Source organism: Propithecus coquereli, unplaced genomic scaffold (genome assembly GCF_000956105.1).
Source record: "Propithecus coquereli isolate 6110/MARCELLA unplaced genomic scaffold, Pcoq_1.0 Scaffold134, whole genome shotgun sequence".
NCBI lineage: Eukaryota > Metazoa > Chordata > Mammalia > Primates > Indriidae > Propithecus > Propithecus coquereli.
This window is the reverse complement of record NW_012137636.1, coordinates 5,452,806-5,479,180: the sequence shown is the minus strand read 5'-3', so window position 1 is coordinate 5,479,180 and position 26,375 is coordinate 5,452,806. Positions and strand designations below refer to the sequence as shown.

The 26,375-nt window shown below is 38.3% G+C and overlaps 1 protein-coding gene across 1 annotated transcript; it reads right to left on the bottom strand.

Annotated features, from left to right (window-relative positions):
* Positions 1-23,331, bottom strand: KBTBD2 (kelch repeat and BTB (POZ) domain containing 2). The gene is made up of 4 exons (XM_012638776.1): positions 23,047-23,331; positions 10,938-11,443; positions 5,517-5,682; positions 1-2,723 (listed from the first exon to the last, which is right to left on the bottom strand). Exons 2-4 carry the CDS (start codon positions 11,105-11,107, stop codon positions 1,188-1,190), a joined length of 1,872 nt encoding a protein of 623 aa, XP_012494230.1. The 5' UTR covers positions 11,108-11,443; positions 23,047-23,331; the 3' UTR covers positions 1-1,187.
* Positions 23,332-26,375: the final 3,044 nt, after the last annotated feature.

The following is a 26,375-nucleotide window of genomic DNA, read 5'->3' as shown; positions in this document are numbered from 1 at the left end:
TATTGAATATATACAATTTATTTAATAAATTAATGTCATTCAAAATACAGTGCCAGAACATTATGCAGTTGAACATGCTAGTAATGTTTGTCATGAAGCACCTGTGCTCACGTTAGATTGGCGGCGCCCCACTACTGCTAGTGGTTCCTGGGATTAATGTCAGAGCAGCGCTAGGTATCTGCTCTTCTGCACAGCTAGTGCAGAGAATTCCTGAACAGTTCATCTTCCTAATCCTACCCACCCCACACACACAACAGGTTAAAAAAAAAAACACACCCTGACAGCTAACAGATCTATACACAATCACTCTACAGTAATGCTTGTTATTAAATTAAGATGTAATGACCTGGTTAACCCACTCTAAATCTTTAAGATGGAGAACTACATCAGCAGCAGGTAGTTATATGCATGAGCCAATGTTAATGTAATACAGAAAGTGGAGGCATTTACTGATTAAAGCTCCACGCAGACCCGCACAATGAGGGGCTGGCAATTCTTACTGCAAGCCCAGCAACATAAGTCCACACCTGGTAAATGACCAGCTGATTAGAAGACCTGTATTCTAGATAGACAAGTATAAGTTAGTGAAAAGAGAATACATGCACCTAATAGTATAGTTAGACTGATCCTGCAGTCATAGCTTTCCCTGTGTAATACCATAAAATTATGGAAGATCTTCCTCAACTATAGTATAGGATTTAGACATTTCTATACCAACATGGACATTAGTGTTAAGTGCAGCTGAATTCATTACACTGAAAAAAAACTGTATTCCAGGACTTCAGAACAGAAGCACGGGAATGAAATACATGTACTAAAATAACCTCAGCACAATTTGTGATATACCACACTAGGAACAGGAAACTACTTTTATAAGTGAACATTTTGAACTGTACATACACAGGGCTAACAATGTTAGATAATCCAGATTCTTATGCTCTCATGATACACATAAAAGTTTCTCAATTATTGAATAATCTATTTCATATTATGGAAGCATATCATTCTGTAAGACTCACTGATATATATTATACTGATGCAAATATTAAGTAGGGCATAAAAATAAAATTTATCAAAGATAGATTTTTTTTATGTAGTCATATTTAGTTCTTTCATAGCCTCTCTTGTTTAGCAAAGAAAATGACAAAGCACACATAACTCAGGCGTGCACGCCCTGAACTCCCCAACTATACAGGTGGCAGTGCAACCATTTCTCCATCCAGTTCAAAGTCATCTGTTCCATCTGGTGAAAAAAGGTAAGTCGGTGGTTTCCATGGAGATTCTTCAAGGCAGGATGGATAAAGTTTCCCCACAGTGCATCGAAAATCTCTCCCTAAGTCCCACAGTACACGTTCAGATATATGCTGTCGCAGAGACCACCGGTCAAGTTCCAGATCATATTGGTAGGTGACGTACTTAGCTCGCTCATTTAAGTGGGTTTCTCGCATAAACACACACAGAGAATTGGAGATCACAACAGCTCTAACACAGGGGTCAGAGTACCTCTTAGCAGGGATGTTGGCTGCCATTTTCCATTCATTTTTATTCACATCATAAATTTCCACAGTTACTGAGGACCCATCTACAGTGCCAGAGGGGAGTCTTATGCCAGAATTGGTAGCAATATGCAATCCTCCAATATAGAAAATTTTATCACCAAAAGCTGCTGCTGAAGCAAAGGATCTACTAGTCTGTCTCATGGCCATTTCTACCCAAGAATCGGACCTTGGAAAGTAACAGTACATGAGGTTCAGTGTCATCACATAAATGCAATCATGAACCACAACTGCGGCACTCCACTGCCAAGCACAAGGCAAAGGGCTTACCATCGTCCACTCATCCTTCTCAGTGTCGTATCTTTCCACCGTCCTTCGATTAAGTTCTCCACCTACACTATCTCCTCCAATTGCATAGATATAGCCTTCACAGCAAACCAAAGATGGCTTTATGCGCACAAAAAGCATCGGGGTCTTTGGAAACCAAGTATTTTGCTGTGCATCAAACCAATAAAAGCAATTTACAGTTCTGAAGGCCGTCTGCAGTTTGCTTGTTTTACTGTGATTTGTTTTTGTGTTTTTCAGAGGAACTTGACCCCCTGCTATGTAGATGTCATTATCAGGAGTTACAACTGTCCCAACCTTATGCAGATCAGCTGGTGGGCTGCAAAGTTTGTAAACTTTTTCTGCCTGGGGGCTGTAACAGACAGAAGAGTAAAGACTACAAGGATTTTCTGAAGATGCTTCAATGAAAATCATCATTTCCTCTTTAGTCATTCCAAGTCTTGGCTTGAAAAACTTGGGCATGGATTTATACAGACCTTGAACCACGACAGACTTATCATTGGGTGGCAGACCTTGAAACCATGCTCTCTGTGTCACTTCTGAAAGTGCATCAATTCTGATTTGGCTAAGAACTGAAGATAAATACTGGGATCGTGATTCTGTGTTGTACTCTAGCCACAGCATAGCAGCTTCTCGAACTGTTTCTTCCTTCTCTACATTTAAATTGTCACTACTGAGAATGTCTATCAGTAGGTCATGAGACAGCTGCATGAAAGCTTCCTGGTGATACACAGCAGTGAACTTGTGCTCCACCATTCTTTTAGCACTTTGTTTTAATTCCTCACAACTGAAGAGATCAGCAAAACTCAACAATCGCACACAATTCTCTGCATTTATTTTTTTAATTAAATATTCTCGACAACGTTGTAACACATCGTCTACCTAAAATGAGAAGAAAAGGCTGTTAAGGGCAGGATAGACACATTTTACTTTTATATAAGACATAGGTATATTAATCAGATCCCCATATTGGAGTTTTTATTTTCAGATACATGTGTTTGGGCTGAGAGATAAGGTTTTCCAGTAATAATAAAAGTAGAAGACTATGCATAGTTTTGCATTTCTTTTCCTGCCCAGTGGCCTACTTAACTGTCCTATTTAGGAACCTATAGTACAACATTAAATAGGTACTTAAAAAACTAAATAGCCTTAAGGGATAGATAAGTAAATTCATATATAAGCTATACTGTTCTAGGCTTTAAAAAAATATAATTGAGAGAACCATATGAAAAAAAGGTAAATAAATCATAGTATAAAAAAATTACAGCATAAAAATCATAGTATAAAAAATATATCAACCATCACTATTTGTTTTATTTTGTTTGTTAGATTCTGGTTTTCTCAACTTGGACAAGATAGTCATATAAAACCAGAAAATCATACACAATGAGTAACAGTAGTTATTGTTTGCTATTCTCATCTAGAGAGGTGAGATAAATCAAAGGAACAATAAATACATTTATGTGCAGTTATAAATTACCTACATTTAAATGACGCATCTTAGCTACTCTAGGCTTCCGAGATTTGTTTTTTCTTAAGGAAAGTTATATATTAGTTGAATCAAAACTGCTACCTACTATACTTATTCAGCATTGTAGTGGTTAATTAGAAGCTGTTTACATTGAAAAGTTAGGTTGCCTGGATTTAAAACTTAAATTGTCCACTTGTTATCTATATAATATTAGGCAAGTAGCTTCACCTCTCTAAGCCTCAGTCTTCTCTTGTATAAAATGGGGAAATAGTTGTCTACCTTAAATATAAAGCATTAGTACAGTATCTGTACTAATCTGTACATAAAAAAAATGTTATCACTTCACATGGTTAACAGTGGCAGTCATGTTGGTAATCAAATATCCCACCTCAGGCTTGCCAGGGTGAGCCAGTCCAAGAGGCAGAGTCCTGTTTTACATCTGGGCAAACATATGCATGTGGCTTTCATTAACATGGCAGAAAAAATTATAAGGAACAGTGTTGGTGTTTACAGTAACAAAGTGTTCTGGAATCCACATTTCTTAAAATTCTTCAATGTCTTAGTAATTCTGAAAAAATGCCTTTTAGTTCTTGGCTTTAAAAAAAAGTAATGAAAACTTGCAAGCTGCAGACAATGCTTACAGTAAGGATTTTTCTCTTTCAAGTTTGGAATCAGGATGTGAACACCTTTGATATTAAAGCACCAAGAAGCTACCACAGCTTCAGTTTCCCCAGAGTTGTAGATAGAGTAAGACACTGAAAATTTTATAGGGAAAAAAAGTACAGGTTGAGTATCCCTAATCCAAAATGCTCCAAAATCCAAAACTTTTTGAGTGTTGACATGACACTCAAAGGAAATGCTCATTGAAGCATTTTGGATTCCAGATTTTCAGCTTAGGGATGCTGAACCAGTAAATAAATGCAAATATTCCAAAATTTGAAAAAAATCCAAAACACATCTGATCCTAAGCATTTCAGATAAAGGGTACTCCACTGTACAGATTAAAAAGGAAGGAATTCCATAAGGCATGAATTTCCAGAGGAACTACATGAGGCATGAAACCATATTCTGGTTTCCAGAGTTACACCCAGGTGTTGGCATTCAACCAGTGTCATTCATATTCATTCAGCACATATTTATCAAGTACCTAAGGAGCTATCATGAACTGTGCTCCCAAAATTTAACCTTTGGTCTGAAGGTTCTCCTTCTGGAGAAACTTTGTTTTCTGAAATACAAAGTGTTATTCCAAAGGAAAAGAAGGAAGAAAAAACACTCATATTCCTCTTAAAATTTAAAAAGAGAACACGAGGAAAATACAGAGTAAAATAGTTTATGATACATAAATATATCAACCATCACTATTTGTTTTATTTTGTTTAAATACTTTTCCTGGATCGCTAAATACGGTCATATAACCATTATAAATATTTAAGTATGATAATTTCCATAAGAATCTTAAATTCTTCTGTGAAAAGTAACACTATCAAAAATTAGTGCATCTAAGCTTTAAACACAAAAAAATAGCATCATTTAAATTCAATAAATACTGTTAAAAATTAGTTTTATGGCCAGGTACAGTGGCTCATGCCTGTAATCCCAGCACTCTGGGAGGCTGAGCTGGGAGGATTGCTTGAGGCCAGGAGTTTGAGACCAGCCCGGGCAACACAGTGAGACCCCAACTCTACAAAAAATAAGGAAAAATTAGCTGTGCATACTGGCATGCACCTGTAGTACCAGCTACTCAGGAGGCTGAGGCAGGAGGATCACCTGAACTCAAGAGTTCGAGGTTCCAGTGAGCCATAATCACACCACTGCACTCCAGCCTGGGTGACATAGTAAGACCCTGTCTCTAAAAATAAATAAATAAAATAAAGTAAATAAAAATTACTTTTACTTGAAATCTAAATTCTCAGGTATATTAGGCAGAATATGAAACCATCTGAAATTTTTACCTGTCTTTTTAACTGATTTAAGTTGCCATCACAAAACTGACTGGTTTACTGACTGATCAAATCCTAGTCTGTTTTTCCCTTACACATTTTATAAAGAGAAAAAATCTTTAACCTTTGAAAATCTGCAATAAGAAAATTACACAGACGTAAGACATCATTGGTGAAACAATGTTTCTTCACAAAATAAACCATATAATAAACCAATAAAAACCACAACTCATGTTTATAAAGGAGGAAAAAAAAAATGCCTACCTGTAGGAAGCAAGCTGTTTCATAAAGCTGTTCTACAGTGCTGTCATTTATTGCCAAGTTACCCGTGTATGCGTAAGTTATTATTATCTGTAAGGTGGCAGCATCCACATTCCTCAGGTGTACGTGTGTCTGTTTGCTTTCACTCAGTCCACTCATGAACATGGCCCTACAGCAGAGAAGGGAAAATAAAGTATAAGGGTTTCATGTAAAACAAATATAGAGCTAAAAAGAAAAACTAGACAATAAGATGTTAATTTAGGGTATTTGCTCATAGGGGAGACTTCTGAGGGAGACAACAGAAAAGCATATACTCTGGTGCCAAAGATATACCAGACTATTCCACTATGCCATTTTGAGTGAAAACATCAAAATTCCATTTACTCCTTATATTCATACAATGGAATAATTATCAGCAATAAAAAGGAACTAAGTATTAATACATACTGTGACATAAATGAACCTCAAAAACATTATGCTCAGTGAAAGAAGTCAAATACAAAAGACCACATATTGTACAAGTCCATTTATATAAAATGTCCAAAAAAAAGAAATAGACAGAAGGTAGATTAGTAGTTTCCTAGAGCTGCATGTGAAAAGGGGGAGTGACTATAAATGGGCACAAAGTGATGGAAATGCCCTAAATTTAGATTGTGGAAATGGCTGTACAACTCCATAAATATACTAAAATTTATTTAATTGTACACTTAAAATGGGTGGATTTTAAGGTATATAAATTATATCTCAATAAAGCTGTTAAAAATTCATTTACTTGGACAGGCATGGTGGCTCACACCTACAATCCCAGCACTCTGGAAGGCTGAGGTGGGAGGATCACTTCAGGCCAGGAGTTCGAGACCAGCCTGAGCAAAAGGAAGACCCCGTCTCTACCAAAAATATAAAACATTAGCCAGGTATGGTGTCATAGGCACCAGCTATTTGGGAGGCTAAGGCAGAAGGATCCCTTGAGCCCAGGAATTTGAGGATGCAGTGAGCTATGATGATGCCACTGTACTCTACCTGTGGCAACAGAGTGAGACTCTGTCTCAAAAAAAAAAAAAAAAAACCAAAAACTTTTTTTCATTTACTCAATTTCCTAAAAATATACAGGACATTTTCCTAAAACCATATTATATACAGGAAACTATGCAGGAAAGGCAATTGGTATTGTGGAGAAAACAGAGTAGAATGTCCATATACAGCTAAGAGATAATATTACTGCACGCATAAAAGAGAAAAAGCCCCTGCATATAGTGATCAAGAGCAGGTATCACAATAGTCACTACCCTCAAGGACAAGGAGGTAAGGAAGGCATTCAAAATGGATAAAATAGGGTAGAATATAAGAACCATTTGTTCAAGGGGCATAGCTGAACAAAAGAACTCATGCAGGACCAGAAAATGAACTGGAAAGATGAGTAACAGATCATAGTTTTTAAATGAGACAAAGGAGTCTGAGCTTTTCCTTGTAGTTAGTCGGGAAGACTGAAGGGTTTTGAGCCTGCATTTAACATGACAAAAATGTACTATAAGATGAATATGCTACACTGTCAGACCTCAAGAGCCAAAGGCTGGAGACAGGAAAACTGATAATGAGGTTACAGCAATAATCTAGATGAGAGGTAAGAACAACCTGAGCGAGAGTGGCAGAAATGTATATAAAAGCTATTACCAAGAGCCAACAAGATACGGTGATTTTCTGAACACAGGGAATGGGAGAGAGTAGGAAGTAGACACGGAAGAGTCAAACCTACTTATTTTCAAGTACCTGAAAAAAATATTGGTAGCCACTAAGAGAAAAATCATAAAGCCAAGGAGGAAAGTTTGTTCTAGGAAAAAGGTGAGTTAAATTTTGGATATACTTGATTTGAAGTAAGGGTAGTTGAGTCAATGGAAATAATACAATAATCAGTTTAATATTAGAACTTTGGAGGTCAGGCATTAATGCAGTGGGCCATGACTCATCTACAAGGTGATATGGGTCAAAGATGGGTAAGTTACATGAGGGAAACTAAAAAACTCTAAGAAAAGTCCACCCAAGAATCCCAATGACCAACCTAAGGTAGAGTTCAATTAGGATTAAAAAAAGAATGACAATGGCTGATGACTTCCTACTGAAGGATACGGGATGGCCACAAATAAACCTGATTGGATAATGGAGAGCCACAAAGTGTTCTTGAAAAGCAAATCCAAGACATTCTTTAAAAACACCTAATGCGGCTGGGCAAGGTGGTTCATGCCTGTAATCCTAGCACTCGGGGAGGCCAAGGTGTGAGGACTGCTTGAGGTCAGGAGTTCGAGACCAGCCTGAGCAAGAGCAAGACCCCCATCTCTATGAAAAATAAAAAAGTTAGCTGTGCATAGTAGCACGTGCCTGTAGTCCCAGCTACTTGGGAGGCTGTGGCAAGAGGATCACTTGAGCCCAGAGTTTGAGGTTGCAGTGAGCTATGATAACGCCACTGCACTCTAGCCTGGGTGACAGAGCAGACTCTGTCTCAAAAACGCCAAAAAACAAAACAAAACCACCTATTTGCTACCAGCTTCATCAGTCTAGCATGGAAAAATGGAAGATAATCACAAGAAACCTGAAAATGAACTGTAAGAGTTCTGAGTAAAAAATGCAAGATTTAGGGCTCAAGTAGTTTTTTTGGTTTATTCCAGTAGAAGATAGTGACTTTGGAAAAGGGAGTAGGGCAGGGGAATAGGTGACTATACATATGATACTGAGACTGGTTATTTTAGACTATGATGGTTTATGACACCAGAATGACAAACGTCTGCAAAGAAGCTGTGCTTCCTGAAGACTACAGATAAGTAGAAGCCTAGGCAGGTGTATAACGAAAATTTTAAACTGACATTTTTAAGAAAGAACAAATACTGAATTACATAATATTGTAAGAAGCTGAAGTAACACTGTAGAAGTGCTGAGTAAATTCTCAAACAATTCTCTCATTCGGGGTCTAAAATGAACTGTAAATGTTACCAAGAAACAGAAACTACTTTTCAGAAATATCTATAGATTCTTGGTGGGATGGAACTGGTAACTCAAACTACAAAGAATGATGTATCCAGTTCAAAGGCAAAATTTCGAATAGTAAAGATCTGTAATAGCATTATATGCAAAGATCTTGCAATCTACAAACCCGACAGCAGAATCCAGGTGAAGAACACTTAGGAAAAGATCAAAGTCCCTTATACAAAATGGCATAGTATTTGTATATAACCTATGCACATCCTCTCGTATACTTTGAATCATCTCTAGATTACTTAAAATACCTAAGACAATTTAAATGCTATATAAATAGCTATTAAACTGTATTTTTTATAGGGAATAATGGCAAAGGAAAAAAAAGTCTGTACATGTTTAGTACAGACACAATCATCTTTTTTTTCCTCCAAATATTTTATTTCCCAGTTGGTTGATACATGGATGCAGAGGAGGGCTGACTGTATTCTCTGAGAAAAACAAGGAAGCTAAAAAAAAAACAAACAAGGAAGCTAAAGAAGGGAACTAGCTAGCTATAATGAAGTAATGGCAGCCTTGAAAGGACTGTGTTATCTTTAAGATTGTAATATTAATGAAAGATTCAAGTTTCCTGGTCTTCAGGAAAACCAATCTCAACCCAATCAGTTAAAGATAAATAATAATCTCATGGCTAAAGAATTTAAAAGATAACATAAGTAAATTTAACGAGGGAAAAAAAGACATCTAAATAAATGCATGTGTTGCTTTCTGGTAATGATGATGACAATGCAGAAAATATAAAGATAAGAATTTCTGCAGAGGTTTCAAAGTTAGATCAGATGATGTCTGCTAAGGTTACTACCACAGAAGATTCTACTCTTATGGTTACAAATGTCATTCTGAAAACCCACAATTGAGACATAATGTCTAGCAGGTTTTCCAGTCCTCACCAGAAGACCACCCCCCGCCCCATGCAAAAAAAAAAAAAAAAAAGACATAAAGCTCTAATAATGGATAATCAATTTATAATTAACAGTCATCAAAAGGGAGAGGTAAGCTGAGAGCAGTAGGATCTGATCATTTTGGCTCAGAAGTTTGAGCCCAGCCTAGACAACATAGTGAGACCCGGTCTCTTTAAAGAAAAAAAGGGGGGAAAGGAGAGCTAATGAACCCAGGTATTTACTGAACCTATAACCTTGAATTTCTAATATCACCTGATAAGACAATGGATCTGGGGAAAAATCAGATATCACAACCATTTGGGAAGCTTTAAAATATATCAATTCTGATTTTATAACCCTGACTCAATGAATCAGAATTTCTGGGTTTGAAATCTAAGAAACTCAGTTTATCCTCCAAGAGGATTCTGATGATCAACTAGGTTTTAGAACCAGTGTCTGCAAACAGGGTAAGCTTTCTAACTTGTCATCGGTGTCTGAAACTGCATGAAAAATCCACAGCTTAACCCGAAACAAAAATTGTAGGCACAGTGAAGGCAACTGACATTTGGGCCTTAGGTTCTGCAGTCATCATGGGATGGGCTACATTGAGGAATGTGAAGTTTCTATACCTTTGTGTAAAGTAAGTTACCCCTAAAAGGTCAGATTATAAGTCTGTCCTGTGTATAGCTACCACTAAAGAGCAGCAGAAACTAACTGCCGATCTTTACTTATGGCTACTAATACAGGAATATACTGGTCCACATTTAATTCATCTTTATTCACCCTGTCCCTTTCAAACATTAAGTAAAAACCTAAGGGCAGAGGACAAATAAAGCAATTTCTATGCCTTAGCTTCTATTCTTTTCATGAAACTTACAGAAATGCAAAAGACAATAAACATGTAAAGTAAGCTTTATAAATAACTAAATCAACTTCTGAATTCAGAGGCATAGAGGCCACCAACAATGTTATTAATTATTAAATATTTAAATCTGGAAAGGAGTCTGGTAACGCTAACTGGATATCACAAATGATAACAGTAACAAAGAAAAAAATATTTTGGCAAAGGAAATAAAAGTCTGAGGTATAAACAGCACAAATTATCCTCTAAAAATTATTATTGAGCCTATTTTAACTCTTTAGTTTATATACAAGGATCACTGTTTTCTACATGCAGTATTTTAAAGTCTCAAAAAGTAAATTACCTCGTTTTTCTTTTTCAATGAAAACAAAGAATATTCTGAATCTTTCTGCCTCCCCAACATTAAAACTTAACCTTAACTGATTTCAACTAATTTCCTATATTTAAAGCTTTACAAAACTTCTTTCATCTGTCCTTTACTTACACATGCAAGAATCTGATTTGGAAAGTACTACATGATTTGAATAGAAAACTTAAGCAAAACATTAAGGGATCTGAGTTTTTTAAAAATTTAAATAATATTTAAAAGAACTGCTATTAAAATAAGTAAACATTCTACATTTGTAATTACAAACTAATCAAGATTAAAGTACTTACCTGAAATAAGAGCTACATGTTGCAAGAACCATCTTATGACAAGGGAATTCAGTGCCCTCAACAATTAACACTATGTCAGTAAACAACTGCTGTTCATAAAACAGTTTCAACTGTTCCAACAAGGACACAGCATATTCAATATTGATCTGCCTCTCGTCTTGAGTGGACATGACTGTATTCCATTAATATCTCCCGGAACAGATTAGAAAAGTCCGTCTTACTGATAGAAGGTCAAGTGAATACTTCAGAAATAAAGGAGAGACTCTACTTGCTGTTATCTGCAGCATTCAGAACGAAGACTGACACATCCACTAAGGAATAATATCTTGTTTTAGGCTGAGAATCACTCCTAGGTCATCCTGTGTTAATTAGGTTCTTCAGAGTTTTTCAACACAGTCTGCAGACATCCTGCTTAAATCTGCAATTGTGCAGCTCACGAGTGAAAGAAAAATACACGAGGTAGATTTTGTGGCAACATCCTATGTTCAGTGGATCCTGTGGAGTAACTGAAAAAAAAAAAAAAAAGTTCAGTTGGAATATCTAGGCCAGTACATTTTTAGAATACAATGTTTAAAATGGCAGCCTTAAATATAAATCATATTTATTTGAAGTTCAACTTCAGACATTACCATAAAAATGAAACACGAAAAAAATGAACATTTTAAAAAGTGTACTACATTTAAAATAAAAAACAGACTAAGAAAAATAACATTTGTAGTTTTAAGTTAACTTTTTGCCTCCTATACAAAATATAAACACCCCAGATAATAAGGAACACATGAATAAACTTGCTTGCTTATGTATTTTATTGTTTTTTATTTAGACAGGGTCTCACTCTGTTGTCCCGGCTAGAGCGCAGCGGTGTCATCATAGCTCACTGCAGCCTCCAACTCCTAGGCTCAAGCTATCTTCCTGCCTCAGCCTCCTGAGTAGCAGGGACTACAGGTGCACATCATCACACCTGGCTATTTTTTAATCTTTAGTAGAGATGGGGTCTCACTATTGCCCGGGCTGGTGTCGAACTCCTGGGCTCATGTGATCCTCTCACCTCGGCCTCCCTAAGTGCTAGGATTACAGACATGAGCTACTGTGCCTGGCCTAAGAATATATTTTTAAGTTCTTTAACAATAATTTAGCATCAAAGCCAGATCTCCTAGTTGTTTAATAGCAACAAATGACCATAATTAAGGGGGGAAAAAACCCTAAAACAAAACAAAATGTCTTCTCTGTTTCATGGAGATTCTCATTCTCTGGATATATTTTAAATACACTCACAAAGGCTTCATATTTAATTTAAATTACTTAAACTATATGGTAAATAGATTCAAATTGTTTACTTTCAAAGTATAAGCTACTTTTAAATTTGCAATTCAATCCTGTGAGAGAAGTATGTGTAATTTATCTCTTTGTAAAGAGGTTCCTTCCTAGGCATCTTTATGAATAAGAGCATACAATTTTATTGAAAAAATCATAAAACATAATTAAATGGATATGTATTCCTACACAGAAAAGTCCATATTATACAAATATGAATGTTTTCCAAATTAATATGTAAGCTTAATACAAATTCAATCTAAATCCTATTTACAGGGGATTTATCTGGAAGAATGCACAAAATTTGCCAAGATATTTGAGAAGGAGAAAGGGCAAATTTCCCCTCAAGATTCTTATCAAATAGTAAATTCTTATCGAATATTAAAACAAACCTACAATAAACCCAAGTACACATAAGAAATTAGATATGATAAACATAACATTTCAAATTAGGAAGACTGGCTTATTACAACAAATCATATTGGAATTACTGGCTAACCACTCAAGGAAAAAACACCCTAGGTTTTAGTCATACTACATACCATTCATTAAAAAAAAAAAAAATTCCAGCCAAATAAAATGTTATTTGGAACTCAGTATTTACGACATATGGCAAAGGAATTACAAATCAGGAAAATAAGAGGAAAAACCCTAGTAGAATGCTCCTACTATGTTAAGTACAAAAATTACCACATCTTTTCTTATGAGATGGCCCTTAGTTCCCATAACCAGAAAGTCAAGTGGTTTTTATATGAAACTTACAAATATGACCATGATTGGAACTACTAAGATTATTCCTCACAAAATATCATCCATCCACTATGTCAAAGAGATCACATATACTTTCTGCCAAACTATACTATTACATGAACTGCTAACTTGATATAGACTGTCAAGTTTCCAGCCAAGTTAACGATGGAAGTAACTAAAACAGGTGCAAAGGCAGTGTGAGACTGAGTCATTTAAGGTAATGACTTTGCTCTTCCAGAACTGTATGTTATACTATAAATCTAAGTTCTACTACTACAACCTCTAAGGCTAATAATACCTAAAATCACTGGCTATTTCCACATATTAATAATGCAGCAAGTTAATGTGGGTGTGGGAAAACAAGAATTCTGACACAGGGGAGTAAGTTGATATGCACCCATAATCCCTTCTTCAAAACTCTCGAGACAAGATATGTTCTGGAATTTTGAATTTCGCAGATTTTTGTAGAGGTAATGTGGCACACATGTAACATATATTACAAAACTCTGTTTGGGCACACTGCATAATCGAATGCATTAGCTTCACTGAGGGAAATATGAATAGTGTGAAAAATAAAGACTATATATAGCCTGATGTTACTTCAGGTCAGGTTTTGCTAGCAAGGAGTTTTTTTTTTTTTTAATTTGATTTTTCAGAACTTTTTGAATTTCAGAATTGCAGGTATTATAAAAGACATAATATTTGGCACTGCAAACACTTAATACATTCTAACATAACAATTCTAATTCTAGAAATATATCTTACAGAAATATACGCATTATCATGGAAGACAATTTTTCCACAGACTGGGGTCAGGGGTTGGAGGTGTTGCTGCAGTGGAGCTCTGTGGCCTGGTCCCTAACACGGGGACTGCAGCATTAATTAACTGAAAGACCTAACCCTAGCTGCAGGACCCAAAACTGTCCCCATCCATGTTTAAACCAGGTGACAGCAAATGGTGGCCACGGCCAAGATGGATTTAGATCATACTGCTGGACCAAAGAATCTCTTGCAGGCTAACTATACAGGCTCACTCTGGTCATTTATTAACCTTATAATGACATGACTTGATTTTTTGCAGTGATTTTTTTTCTGGGCCCCATTTGTTATGATTGGGTTTTGCTAGATTTGATTTTTTTATCATATGGATAAAACTGTATTAAAACAACTCAAGTCTGCTTCTAGAAAACACAGTAAGCCAACTCATTAAATACTGCTTTATTAGATTCCCCTATTTACCACCTTCTTTTGTAATCCAGGGTACATTTTCTTCCAGGAGAGATACCTTACATAAAAATTACCTTAAAATAGGCAGAAAAACTAAGTTACTCTTTAAAATATTAAGTATCTTACCTCTCTGGAAACATGTGACTTCAAAATGTATTAATCAAAAACGTGAAAAGTTGTAAAATTTAGGAACAACCAACAACCTTCAAATGCCCACAACATGAACGTCTTCTAAAACAAGATTCCTTCTCTGCTAAAAACAAAACTTGAAACGAACATCATAAATACCCTGAAACATTTCACAAAGTCTGCTATATTACTTAATTACCAAGTAAGCTGACACATTTTGCAAATTTTCTCTTTTCAATAATTATATTATTTTATATATCATTCTATATCTAAAATTACCTTCCAAGAGTCACATATCCTGTTATCTGTAGATCCTACCATCCTCAGACTAAGTAATTCTCAGGTATCAAGGAAATTGTTTACTTAATTTTCTATTATAAATTAATGGCTACTTAAATTTAATGTAACATATGTTTACTGAATATTTATTAAGTGCCAATCATTGCACTTTAAGTACTCAGATTAAGACATGCCAACCACTAGAGCTCTGAAACACCAAGTGCATTTACTCTTACTATAGACCACAGCCAAAATTAGTTGTCATTTAAAAACAATGGTGTTTTTAAAATCAGTTATTCTAGACAAACTTAAAAGCCAAAGGAGGCAGGCAAATGAGTGAAGCAAGCTGGGTATAAGAAACATTTTCCTTGAAATCTGGTTGTCTTGATCTTTCACTTCCAAACTTTTAATAGAGACATGAGTGTAAGAAATTTTACTCTTTATCCTAAGAAAAACTGTAGTACAAGTAAAATGAGCAAAGGCAATTGGGGCTCAGCCCCACTGCTAACATTTGTTCACACTGGTGAGGAAGGAAAAACTCAATGAGGATCTATTTAAACTTTCTGGATTTTATTAACATATGCAATGATTACCCCATTTAAAAAAATTAAATTTCAAAAGTTCCACTATTCTCCCTTCTCATCACAAAGGAAAAACAGCTTAGGGTTTGGGAGCCATAAGGTCTCTGTCCCAGATTTAACTCTGTTGTTGCAGCCTGACAATAGCCAGACAGTATGTAAATAAATGGACATGACTATTTCAATAAAACTTTATTTAGAAAAACAGGCTCTAGGCCACATGTACAAATCTCTGGTTTAGACTGCTTCTTGATGAAATATAACATTAAGAGTCAATGGCTGGGTGTGGTGGCTCACACCTGTAATCCTAGCACTTTGGAAGGCCAAGGTGGGAGAATCGCTTGAGGCCAGGAGTTCAAGACTAGCCTGAGCAAGAGCGAGACCCCATCTCTACAAAAAACAGAAAAATTAGCCAGGCATGGTGACATGTGCCTGTAGTCCCAACAACTTGGGAGGTTGAGGCAGGAGGATCACTTGGAGCCCAGGAGTTTGAGGTTGCTGTGAGCTATGATGATGCCACTGCACCCCTTCTAGCCCAGGCAACAGAGCAAGACCCTGTCTGGAAAAAAAAAAAAAAAAAAGAGTCAACTACTAAAATACGTATGTCAAGTAGTTTTTGCTAGAATGTTTTCCCTTCAGACCACAAAAACAAAGAAAAGCACAAATTCTTGAAAGTTGAATTAAATATAATCCTTAGTTAATCTAACCTGTATATATTCCACTTTTCTTCTCAACCAATATACTAACATCTCTTACCTAATCACGCAACTGCTTTCTCTAACTCCTGCTAGTTCAGTGGACTTCTGAAAAATTGTCTTTATCTTATGTGAGTACCCTTTATTAAGGTTAAAAAAAAAAAAAAAAAGACATTCCTTTCCAAAATCATCTGTTGGAAAAAAATCCATAATGCGAAAAAGCTATTATAAGATTCAAAACATTTAGCTTCTATTTTTATCAACTACAAAAATATCTACATATATTCGAAAAACAGAAGACATGTGCAAGACAATGGTTGTGTAAGGACATTTAGTAGACACATGGATTCAATAGAATAGCCAAGGGACAGAGACTGGGAAATCCCTGTTATGTGCCACAATTCCTGGTACCAGGTGCTCCATGAGTAATAGGAAACTATTCTATTTTAAAGCTGATCATTAGAACACATTCCCCAGTGAAAAATGCCAACTAGTACAGGAATTAAACGGGAGTCAAGCAAACAAAATATAATGGAATTCAGAAATCTAAAAAAGTGCAATGTACTTTGATATAAAAAGTATGGATATTCTTACTCCTTTTTCTAAGTCCTGGGCTCAGTTCAATGTTCTTGATTGATTTGCCTGATGGCAGAGAATAATAGTAAAGAAAAAGTTAGCCATGCTACACACAGGATGAGATCCTTTGCTCTACTGTCTACCCACTAACTTTCTGGAAATTATCAGGGGACAAAGCCCTACTTATTTTTAAATTGAAGGACTTCCTATATAAGTCAAAAATGTATAAATTGAGATTGAGAGAAAAGGTAAACCAAAAGTTCTGCTTCTAATACATTTTCTCTAGGATGTTCAAATCTCCAAGTTTTTATTAATTGAAAATTCTATCACATTAAAGTTTCAAAACAAACATCCCATTATTAAATAATTGTCAAGATTAACACATTAACTGCCATGTGAGTTGTATTTAACTCACACTGGTTTTGAGCCCGGGGCCTTGTGAAGTATATGTAACTCACGTCTCTACACCTTGGGAGCTGCGAGAACTATTTTTCGAGTTGCATATAACTCACGCACAGAAAACAATAAAAAACAACAAATTTTTCATTAAAGTAGAAAGGATCATTTTGTTTCCAAAGTTTTTATTCTATTTTCGTAATAAAACACCATAGCCCCAAGGAAAAATTTTTTTTCTAGTGTGGCAGTCAATGTGTTAAACCAGGAGTAATGGATATTAATAGTAACAAATAATTCTACTTAAAAATCTGAAACACTGCCTATAAAAAATTATTTCAATAGGTTTTCCTCCCTTAAATAATCAATGTGATTACAAAGCAAATTTTTGCAAATCTAGCTTGGTTTTTCAGTTTCACCATAAAATCATAAATGTAAATAAAAAAATCCAACTTCCAAGTTACAGTTGGCCCTCTGTATCCATTAGTGGGGAAAAAAGTGGATGGTTGTGTCTGTATGGAGCATATAAACATTTTTTCTTATTATTCCCCAAATAATATAGTATAACAACTATTTACACAGTATTTACATGGTATTAGGTATTATAAGTAATCTAGAGATGATTTAAAGTATATGGGAGGATGTACACAGGTCAGATGCAAATACTATGGCATTTTATATCAGGGACTTGAGCATCCTGTGATTTTGGTATCCATGGGAGGTCCTGGAACCAATCTCCCATGGATACTGAGAGACTACTCTGTCTATTCTACAAGTTTAAGTTGGTTGTCTGAATTTATCACTTCACTTTCCTATAAAATAAAAGTATAGGCTGGATACAGTGGCTCAAACCTGTAATCCCAGCACTTTTGAAGGCAGAGGTGGGAGGATCGCTTGAGCCCAGGAATAGTCAGACCCCATCTCTTCAAAAAACTAAAAAAAAAAAAAAAATAGCCAGGCATGGTAGTACATGCCTGTAGTCCCAGGTATTTGGGAGGCTAAGGCAGGAGGATTGCTTGAGCCCAGGAGTTTGAGGCTGCAGAGAGCTATGACTGTGGCAATGCACTCCAGCCTGGGCAACTGGGCAACAGAGAGCCTGTCCCTTAAAAAAATTTTTTTAATTAAAATGACAGTTTAAAAAAAAAGGTGTTCAACTCCTCAGGCTGCAAGAGTCAAAATATGCCTGAAAGCGTATCTGCAAAGGAAATTTACACAAAGTAAACACTAATGTAATACTCCTAAAGATATAACAGTAATGATGAATTTGTTTTACAGATTCAAAGTATCAATAGCAAGGGATAAATATCCAAGATTAATTAGAGAAAGGTATGAAATGTTTACAGAAAATAATTCCAAACATATGTCTAATTTCACTTTGAAACCTAGTTTTAATTCGTATAGGTGTGTCATTTATAGTACTCTCCCACTGAATAGTTACAGAAATACAAGCAGAAGCAAAGCAAACTTTTCCAATGTTAACCAGGCAAGACACAAAGGATCAAGGAAAGAATAAAGGATTAAATAACTGCTGAATGTGAAAATGAGACCAATCAGTAATTACCAAGCTGTGGATGAAAAATTAAGGAAAGATAAAAAGATGGGGAGGAGGCTTAGAACAAGCAAGGCCTGTAGACAAATTATACAGTAGGGACAAAATTTCAGCTAACAGGAATAAGTTTTAGTGATCTATTATTAATACACAGCCTGGTGACCATAGTTAATAATAATATATTGCATATTTCAAAATTGCTAAGAGATTTTAAATGTTTTCACTACAAAAAAGTAGACGAAGAGACAGATATGTTCATTACCTTAATCCAATCCACAATGTATACATAAATCAAAACATCACACTGTACCCCACAAATGCATTCAATTATTATTTGCCAATCAAAAATAAAATAAAAAGAAATTATATAGAAAGATGAAAGAGTGACAAAGAGGTCTCCCTCTAGGAAGGGCAGTAGAGCTAAAGATCATTCATCCCCAAGAAGCACTTTCAGCCAGGCGTGGTGGCTCATGCCTGTAATCCTGGCACTCTGGGAGGCCAAGGCAGGAAGATCACTTGAGGACAGGAGTTCGAGACTAGCCTCAGCAAGAGCAATACCCCATCTCTACTAAAAATAGGAAGAAATTAGCTGGGCAACTAAAAAAAGTAGAAAAAAAATTAGCTGGGTGTGGTGGTACACACCTGTAGAATCAGCTATTCAGGAGGCTGAGGCAGGAGGATCACTCGAGCCCAGGAATTTGAGGTTGCCGTGAAGCTAGACTGACGCCACGGCACTATAGCCTGGGTAACAGAGCGAGACTCTGTCCCCCAAAAAAAGCACTTTCAAATTGTACATTACTATCTTAGAAGGTGCTACAACTTCCAATGCTACAAAAGTCAATAGAGATCAAAAGCTTCATTGGAAAATATCCAAGGCATTCTGGATGTCAACTGTTGAAAAAATTAAGAGTATGAACCCAAACTATTTGGGATGAAAGCCCAGTTCTACAACTTACTAGCTGTGTGAACTTTTGTAAGTTATTTACTGTTTGTGCCTCAGTTTGCTCCTCTATAAAATGGGGATAAAAACAGAACTCAATGGATTCTTTGAGGATTAAATTTCATACTTGGAGCAGTACCTGACACACTGCACTACTATGTAAATATTTGAAATTATCTGGTGAAACTTTTTTTTTTTTTGAGATAGAGTCTCACTGTGTTTCCCAGGCTAGAGTTAGTGCCGTGGCGTCAGCCTAGCTCACAGCAACCTCAAACTCCTGGGCTCAAGCGATCCTCCTGCCTCAGCCTTCTGGTGAAACTTTTGTAGCACTCTCCTAACTCCACACCTATACCAGGTCTAGAGATCCCAATTACAAGGTCTCAGCACTCCAAATACAGTTCTCTCTTCATTCTGGCTACATGGTATTTGGGATAAGAGAAATTCAAAGTTTTTAGGTAATATTTTTTTGCAAATATTTGACACTGATTTGAAATTTGAATTCAAAATGTTCTAAAATATTGAATGATACTTTGTTTTTTCTGATTGACACACTGTAAGCATACACATTTATGGGGTACAATTTGATGTGGTGATACATGTGTATGTTTTATACAGACTATTTAGATGGTACAAATCATGAAACAAACTAGAGCAATAAACACTAATCTCCAGAAGGCTCATGTCAGTGTAAAAAAACTAAATGAGAACCAGGAAAGCACCAGTCATAAAACAAGCCTTTTTTCACTTCAATGAGATAGGCTTCTCCTTAGGGAGGACAAGAGATTGGTGCCAGAAACAGTTTGCTTTCAAGTGATCAAAACAACCTTGACAGCTGAGAGTATTTGGAAAAGACTATTTGGTCTTTAGATTGTCGACTGCTACACAAATAGAATTTTCTGGAGTTGTGACAAGCATCAATTAAAAAACAACAACACACCTTGCCTTTTGAAAAATGTATCAAGTTTTATAAATTTCAGCATAGCTTCCATTACTCCAAATTCAGAGCTTAGGTCTACTCCCCAGTTGTTTTCTCTTTCCAACCACACTGAAAAGACTACATGGCTCCATCAGGTTAATTATGCTCAGCACCCCAAGTAAATTCAGGTCACAAGTATAAGCTTCTGTACTACATTGTGATTAATAAGTTATTTGACTTTTAAAAATTTAAACAAGAACATAAAGGCAACACCACCTGTGACAGAATAATTATGAGTATAGTATGTCCTTTTATTTTGGATATCACTTTTCTTTTTTCCTCTCAGCTCTGCACAGCGACTTATTAATAAAGCCAGGCAGAGGTAGACTAATGTGAAATTGACTCAAACTTTTTCACTGGGACTTCATTTTCCACTAAGTCAATGATTTCTTCAATCACAATTGTAGGAGAAAACATTTCCCAGATATTCAAATGCTAATATATGAGGTCATGAAGAACATAGCCACTTAACAATGATTATGAGTACTGAAGTTGGTTCTTTTAAAAAAAAATGAACATAAACTGAGATAAACTTCGTAGAAACCCCTGCTTAACCATGGAAGCTACTACAAGTCACTACTTGCCAGAGGTACGAGAGCAAAGGAAGAATCTCTCATTAAATGACTATATTTTCTCCAAATCTCCTACAATAATCCCTTCTTCCCACAAAGAATCTAGGTTCTGCAAATTCCTGGCAAGAGAACCAGGAGTAATTGTCATATACCTAAAAAATTACTTGAAATCAACCTATCATTTCTAATACTCTCATGAGTTATCACATATCACTTGGTCTACTCTACAAAACTGAAATTGTTAAGACTGAGACATAACAAAGGACTTTGAATTGTTCATTGATGTATTTTGTGATATTAGGACCAATCCCTTCTTCCTGGCCCCACTTGTCAGGAATGTGGGCAAGGAACAAAACCAACTCTTTTCTAAATAAATGTGTAAAATCTTTGGGGAAACCAAGGTATCTTTTGACTTTTAAGACTGCACTCAAATTTATAGGAATTTACCCTGCACCTTAAACACATTCAGTATTCAATATTTAGACATTATGAAGCATCTTATTTCCACTAACCAGAAGGAAGAAAATCTATGGAGAGGCATGGATATAAGTACTATGATATCTCTATTCCCTCCCATCTCCTTACATGCCCTGTAAATAACTACAGTTAACAGATTTTATGGTACTACTCCTTACAGGAACAAAAAGTGGACAAAACTTACAGCATTTATAAACTCTTCCCACAAAACTGTATAGAGAAAACAGCACTATGTGGAAACGTGTGGACTTCAGAGCATGCTCAACAAAAATGCCCTAGTACCCCAGAGTTACCGACAGATGACAACCTCTTGAGGATTTCAGGGCCCAATCTAAAAGGGCTTCAATAAGCACTAGACCAACAAAAGATCAAAGGGAAGAAGCAATCTTAACATTAGTTATCAGCCAGATGGAAATAATAAAATTCCACATCATCGCGATTGGAAAACAACTGACTGCCTTGCCTTTTCAATTTAACTTTAGGTCAGAAAAAATAGTCCTGAAAAAAATATCAGGAAAAAAGTCCTACCAAAGGTTAACTAAAGTAAGTCATTCACAATTCCAACAGATTTGAAGTCCATACTACCCAAATTCCGCAAAAATTCACACCCTAGAAGGAAGGGAGGAATAAAAATTCCATAGTTGCCTCTATGGAACAAAATATAATTTTAGTGAGTGCACACTGCTAATAGGGCTTCTGAATGGTGAATGCTCGGTGAGCCAGACGTACAGATTCATGTATAAACAACACGTGACCAGTCCTGTCCCCTATGTTTTCATAAGGCTAATTGATATAGAAGATAGTTAACACAAACATACCCTTTTAAAGTTAATTTTATATTTTGAATTCTTTTCATATTTCAAGGGCCAGCGTGGAAGCAGACAATTCTAGGGATCTGTAGCCCGTGGAATGGATATTCCTCTCTGAGATCGGTAAAAAAAAATTTTAGATGGCTAAACCAGAGGAGGAAAGAGACGTTCACTCAAAATAAATGTCCCGCATCAAACTCGGAGATAGTCTTCTATTCCACAATTTTTTTATTCATAAAGAGAAGGAGGTGGTCGAGTTCAAATTAAGTTAACGATTTCACCAAGTAAACACGTACACAATTTTCCGTTTCAAAGGGCAGTTTCTGCTTTCTTTTTAAAATCGTTAGTAGACCATAACAAGACCTCTGTAAATCTAAACCTCCCTTGGTTACTTCAGATGTACCAGGGAAAAAAATACGTAAGGCAGGGGTTGTCCTCCTTAGGCCCACCACGTCGCGAGTCGCTGAGTGAAACAGCTTTATTTCGGCAAGGGCGGGCGCGAGGCAAAGCGGGGACGCCGCCCGGGAGACCCGCGGCCGCGGAGGCGCCCCAGCGCCGGGGCCGGAAACGCCCCCGCGACGGCGTCGGGCCGCCCCTTCCCCGCGCACCGGCCAGAGCCTCGCCGCACTGGGGCCGCCTGGGTGCTGAGGGCGGCGCCCGGCGCCCGCGCTCCTCCCCGCCCGCGGCGGAAGCGTCTCGGGTTTGAAAGATGCCGCGGCCGCCGCCTCCCCCCGCCCGCCGCGCCACAAAGGGCCGAGCCCCCCCTCCGCAGCCCTACTCTCCCAATCCCTCCACAGGTCGCCGCAAGCTCCCCCGCCCGCCTGGCGCTGGCGACGCCTGCTCACCCGCGTCCCTCGGTCTCGAGGGCTGGGATCCTGTCCAGCCGGCGGCCCCAAACACACTGGGCCCCTCAGGCGCGGCGGCGGGGGCGTGGCCCTCCCGTCGCGGCCGGGGCCGGGGTCTCGCCTCCGGCTCCTTTTCCTTCCGGTTTCCCTTCGTACCCTCCCTTGATCGGTCCGTCCAGCGCGGAAAGCAGCGTCCTCTGCGGGCGCCGCCGCACGCTCCTCAGGGCCCGACCACCGCCAGACTCCTCCCCCGGGAGCCGCGCCGCCCGCCCGCGCCGCCTCGTCAGCCCGGGGCCGAGAGACGCCCGGCTCGCCGCTCCCGCCCCGCCCCCGCCGCGCGCGCTCGCCCCCTTCCGCGCCCGGGAGCGCGCGGGCAGCGGCCCGTTGGCCAGCCCGCGGGCGCGCCCCCCTCGCGGAGCTTTCCTTCCCTTCGCTTGAGCGCGCCTGTCGGCACAAGTGGCAGTTTTGCAGTTTGCCGGGTTCCCGAGGCCGTCCCCCCACCCCCTCCCTTACTCTAGCTTCCCCCGCCCTTTTCCTTTGCTGGATCCCACCGGAAAGCCATAACAATTGGGGCCGCGCAGGCGCGAAAAGGGAAACGGAAAGAGCAGGAAGGGCGGGGGCGGCGTGAGGGACCGGAGCGTAATTGAAGGGGGTTCCCGGGAAAGGTCAGGGGAGAGCCCGCCAAGGGCGCGTGCGCCGAGCAGAGGTCGCCCCCAGCAGTCCGGGGGGCTGTGGGTTTGGGCTTCGACTCGGGGAGGGAAAAGCCGAGAAATTCACGGCTAGGAAATCTGGAGAACAAAACACCAAATGTATGCCGTAGACGGTTTTTTAACCCCTTGGAATTTCCCCTGAAATTCAGATATTTGCAGGCTGGGTCGGGGAGCGGAAACAAGTAGGACTAAACTATACCAGACCAGGGGAAGGACAAGGCTGGGGAGACGTTGGGCGGATCTGAGTGGGCTTTGCCTCCTCAGCCCCTTTTCTCCAAAACACACCCTCCACTTTCCAGGGCACGTTAAGTTTTTCCCGAGCCCAAAGAAGAACTCAAAGCAGCACCCAAAAGGGCCCACAGTTCGGTAGGGAAGAGAGGAGAGAGAGAGAAGTCTGGGTGCGGAGGGGAGCCTCGGCTTGGGAAGCCTTCAGGTTCGTGCTGCAATGCGGCGGCCACCCCTCCCCGCTGCGAGTCCAAATGAGCGCCTTCAGCTTTGCTTCGCAAAGCGAAGAGTTTGTAGCGGCAGCTAATGGCTTTGGCCCGCACTGGTTTGATTAACTTGGCACAGCTTGCTAGCAAGCAGGTTGTAAATTTGCTCTCTCATTTGCGAGGAGTTATTCATGGATCAAAAAATTGTCAGAAATGCCCACACAGACTCCACCTACCTTCCTAACTTACACTCTTGGCACAAACCCAATCTGGGGAACGTGGATGACTAATTATAAACGGAAAGGCCATACAGTACATTACTGAAGGGAGCCTCTTCCTGTAGGCTTGGCTAGATCAACTGAATGCACACCAAGATGTATGTTATCTGGGACCACTGATAAAGGATTTGTTTTGCCACAGAACTTAGAAACTACATTCGTTCAACAAATCTTTATTAGAGTTCCCTGTATGCTATCACTGTGCTTAGTCTGATTAAATGGTTAAGTGGTAAAAGGTGGCCTTACTAATAACCTAAGAGAGGAAAATAAACTATCAAAGTAAGAGAAATTCACAGCACATAATTGCCCCTTTGAAGAGGAAACTCACCACATAACTACCCCCTTTGTTTTGTTTAATTAAAATACCTGTGGCCTAACTCCTTATCTCTAAGAGTTTCCTTTGCTTAGCCTTGAAGAGCCCTAAGTGGACAGTAGGGAGTGCGAACTCCTGCCCCAACTGTGTCAGTTCCTGCTAGGACCAGATTACAAGGACTCAGATAATCCCAAGGCACAGAGAAGGAGAACAATAAATAACACCTGTAACAACTTCACTGCTGCATCTGTTATCAGCCTGCTAAAGCAGAGGGGGAAAAAAGCCATTTTTACCCTTTAAAACACCAAGCAACTGTCCCTCAGCTGCCTGGCACGTCCTTCCTTCCTCTGTGTGCAGTGGCCGTTCCCTCCTTCTCTCTTTCCCTCCCTCCCTCTTTCGTTCTTTGGAAAATAAACTTTGTACTTCTTTCTGTCCTACTCTCTGTGTGAGAAATCTTTCCCCACCCACCGTGAGCACCTACTAAATTTCCCACCCTTTCAAGTGGTTTGATATCAAACAATAAAGAAGTCATAGAAAAGATTCAAATTATTTAACAAACACTTGAGCACCTACTTTGTGCCAGATTGGATATGGGAGATACAAAGTCTAAATAAGAGGGCAGCAACAACAAAAAATACCTATGGTAAGGAGTTTGTGTTTTCATCCCGTAGGCAACAAAAAGTCATTTAAGATTTTTAAGCACAAGAACATCTTGATAAGATTTTAGAAAAATAATTTTGTAAAGCATGGTAGATACTGGACTATAAGCAGGGATACTAGTTAGAGGCTGTTAATACAGTCCACACAGGAGTTTCTAACAAAGTCCAACCTAATTAATGTCAGTGAGAATGGTGAGGCACAGATAGATTTGAAAACTAGCCAGCTACGATAAATAAAACTTGATTACCTAGAGGATGAGGGAAAATAACAAGTCAAGGATAAGTGAGTTTTCTAGTTAGGGTGATTAGACAGTAATATGTAAAAGAAAATAAAAATTTCAGGACCACCCCACTCAACTCCTTATGCAGAAGGGAAGGCAAAGGCCTCAGGCACCTGCGAAGGACTGGCCCCACAGATCACTCATTAAGGAAATTCCGTGCTGGCGCCCCCTTAAGGACATGCAGGTTGTAACTTTAGGTCTATGCACTAAGTCTAGCTCCTAAAACTAAAGTCTGTTCAATCCCACACTAATAGTGGATTATAAGTTTATCTTTCCAGGTGTAGAACAGAGACAAGACAGGATCAAACATTCTTTACTTACCCAGGAACACCTAGAAAATTGATGTTTCCTTCACTCCCATTTTTTTCTTCTAACATTCACCTTATCTTATGTAAAATATAGATTTTCCTGGGTCTCACAAGAATGTAACTGGTTTGTTTCACTACCTCTCCCTCACTCTTTTTTTTTTCTTTCTATTTGCCCTACTCTCCTTAAATAATGAAACTTCCAAATTCCCCTTAAAACAGCCAAATTTGTCTGTGATTTGTGTTTTTCCCTGACACATTCTCTACTTTGGCTCAATAAACCACCATTCACTGAGATTTTTGCCTCAGTCACTTATTTTGTGTTACCAAGTATCATTAACTATAGGAGGAA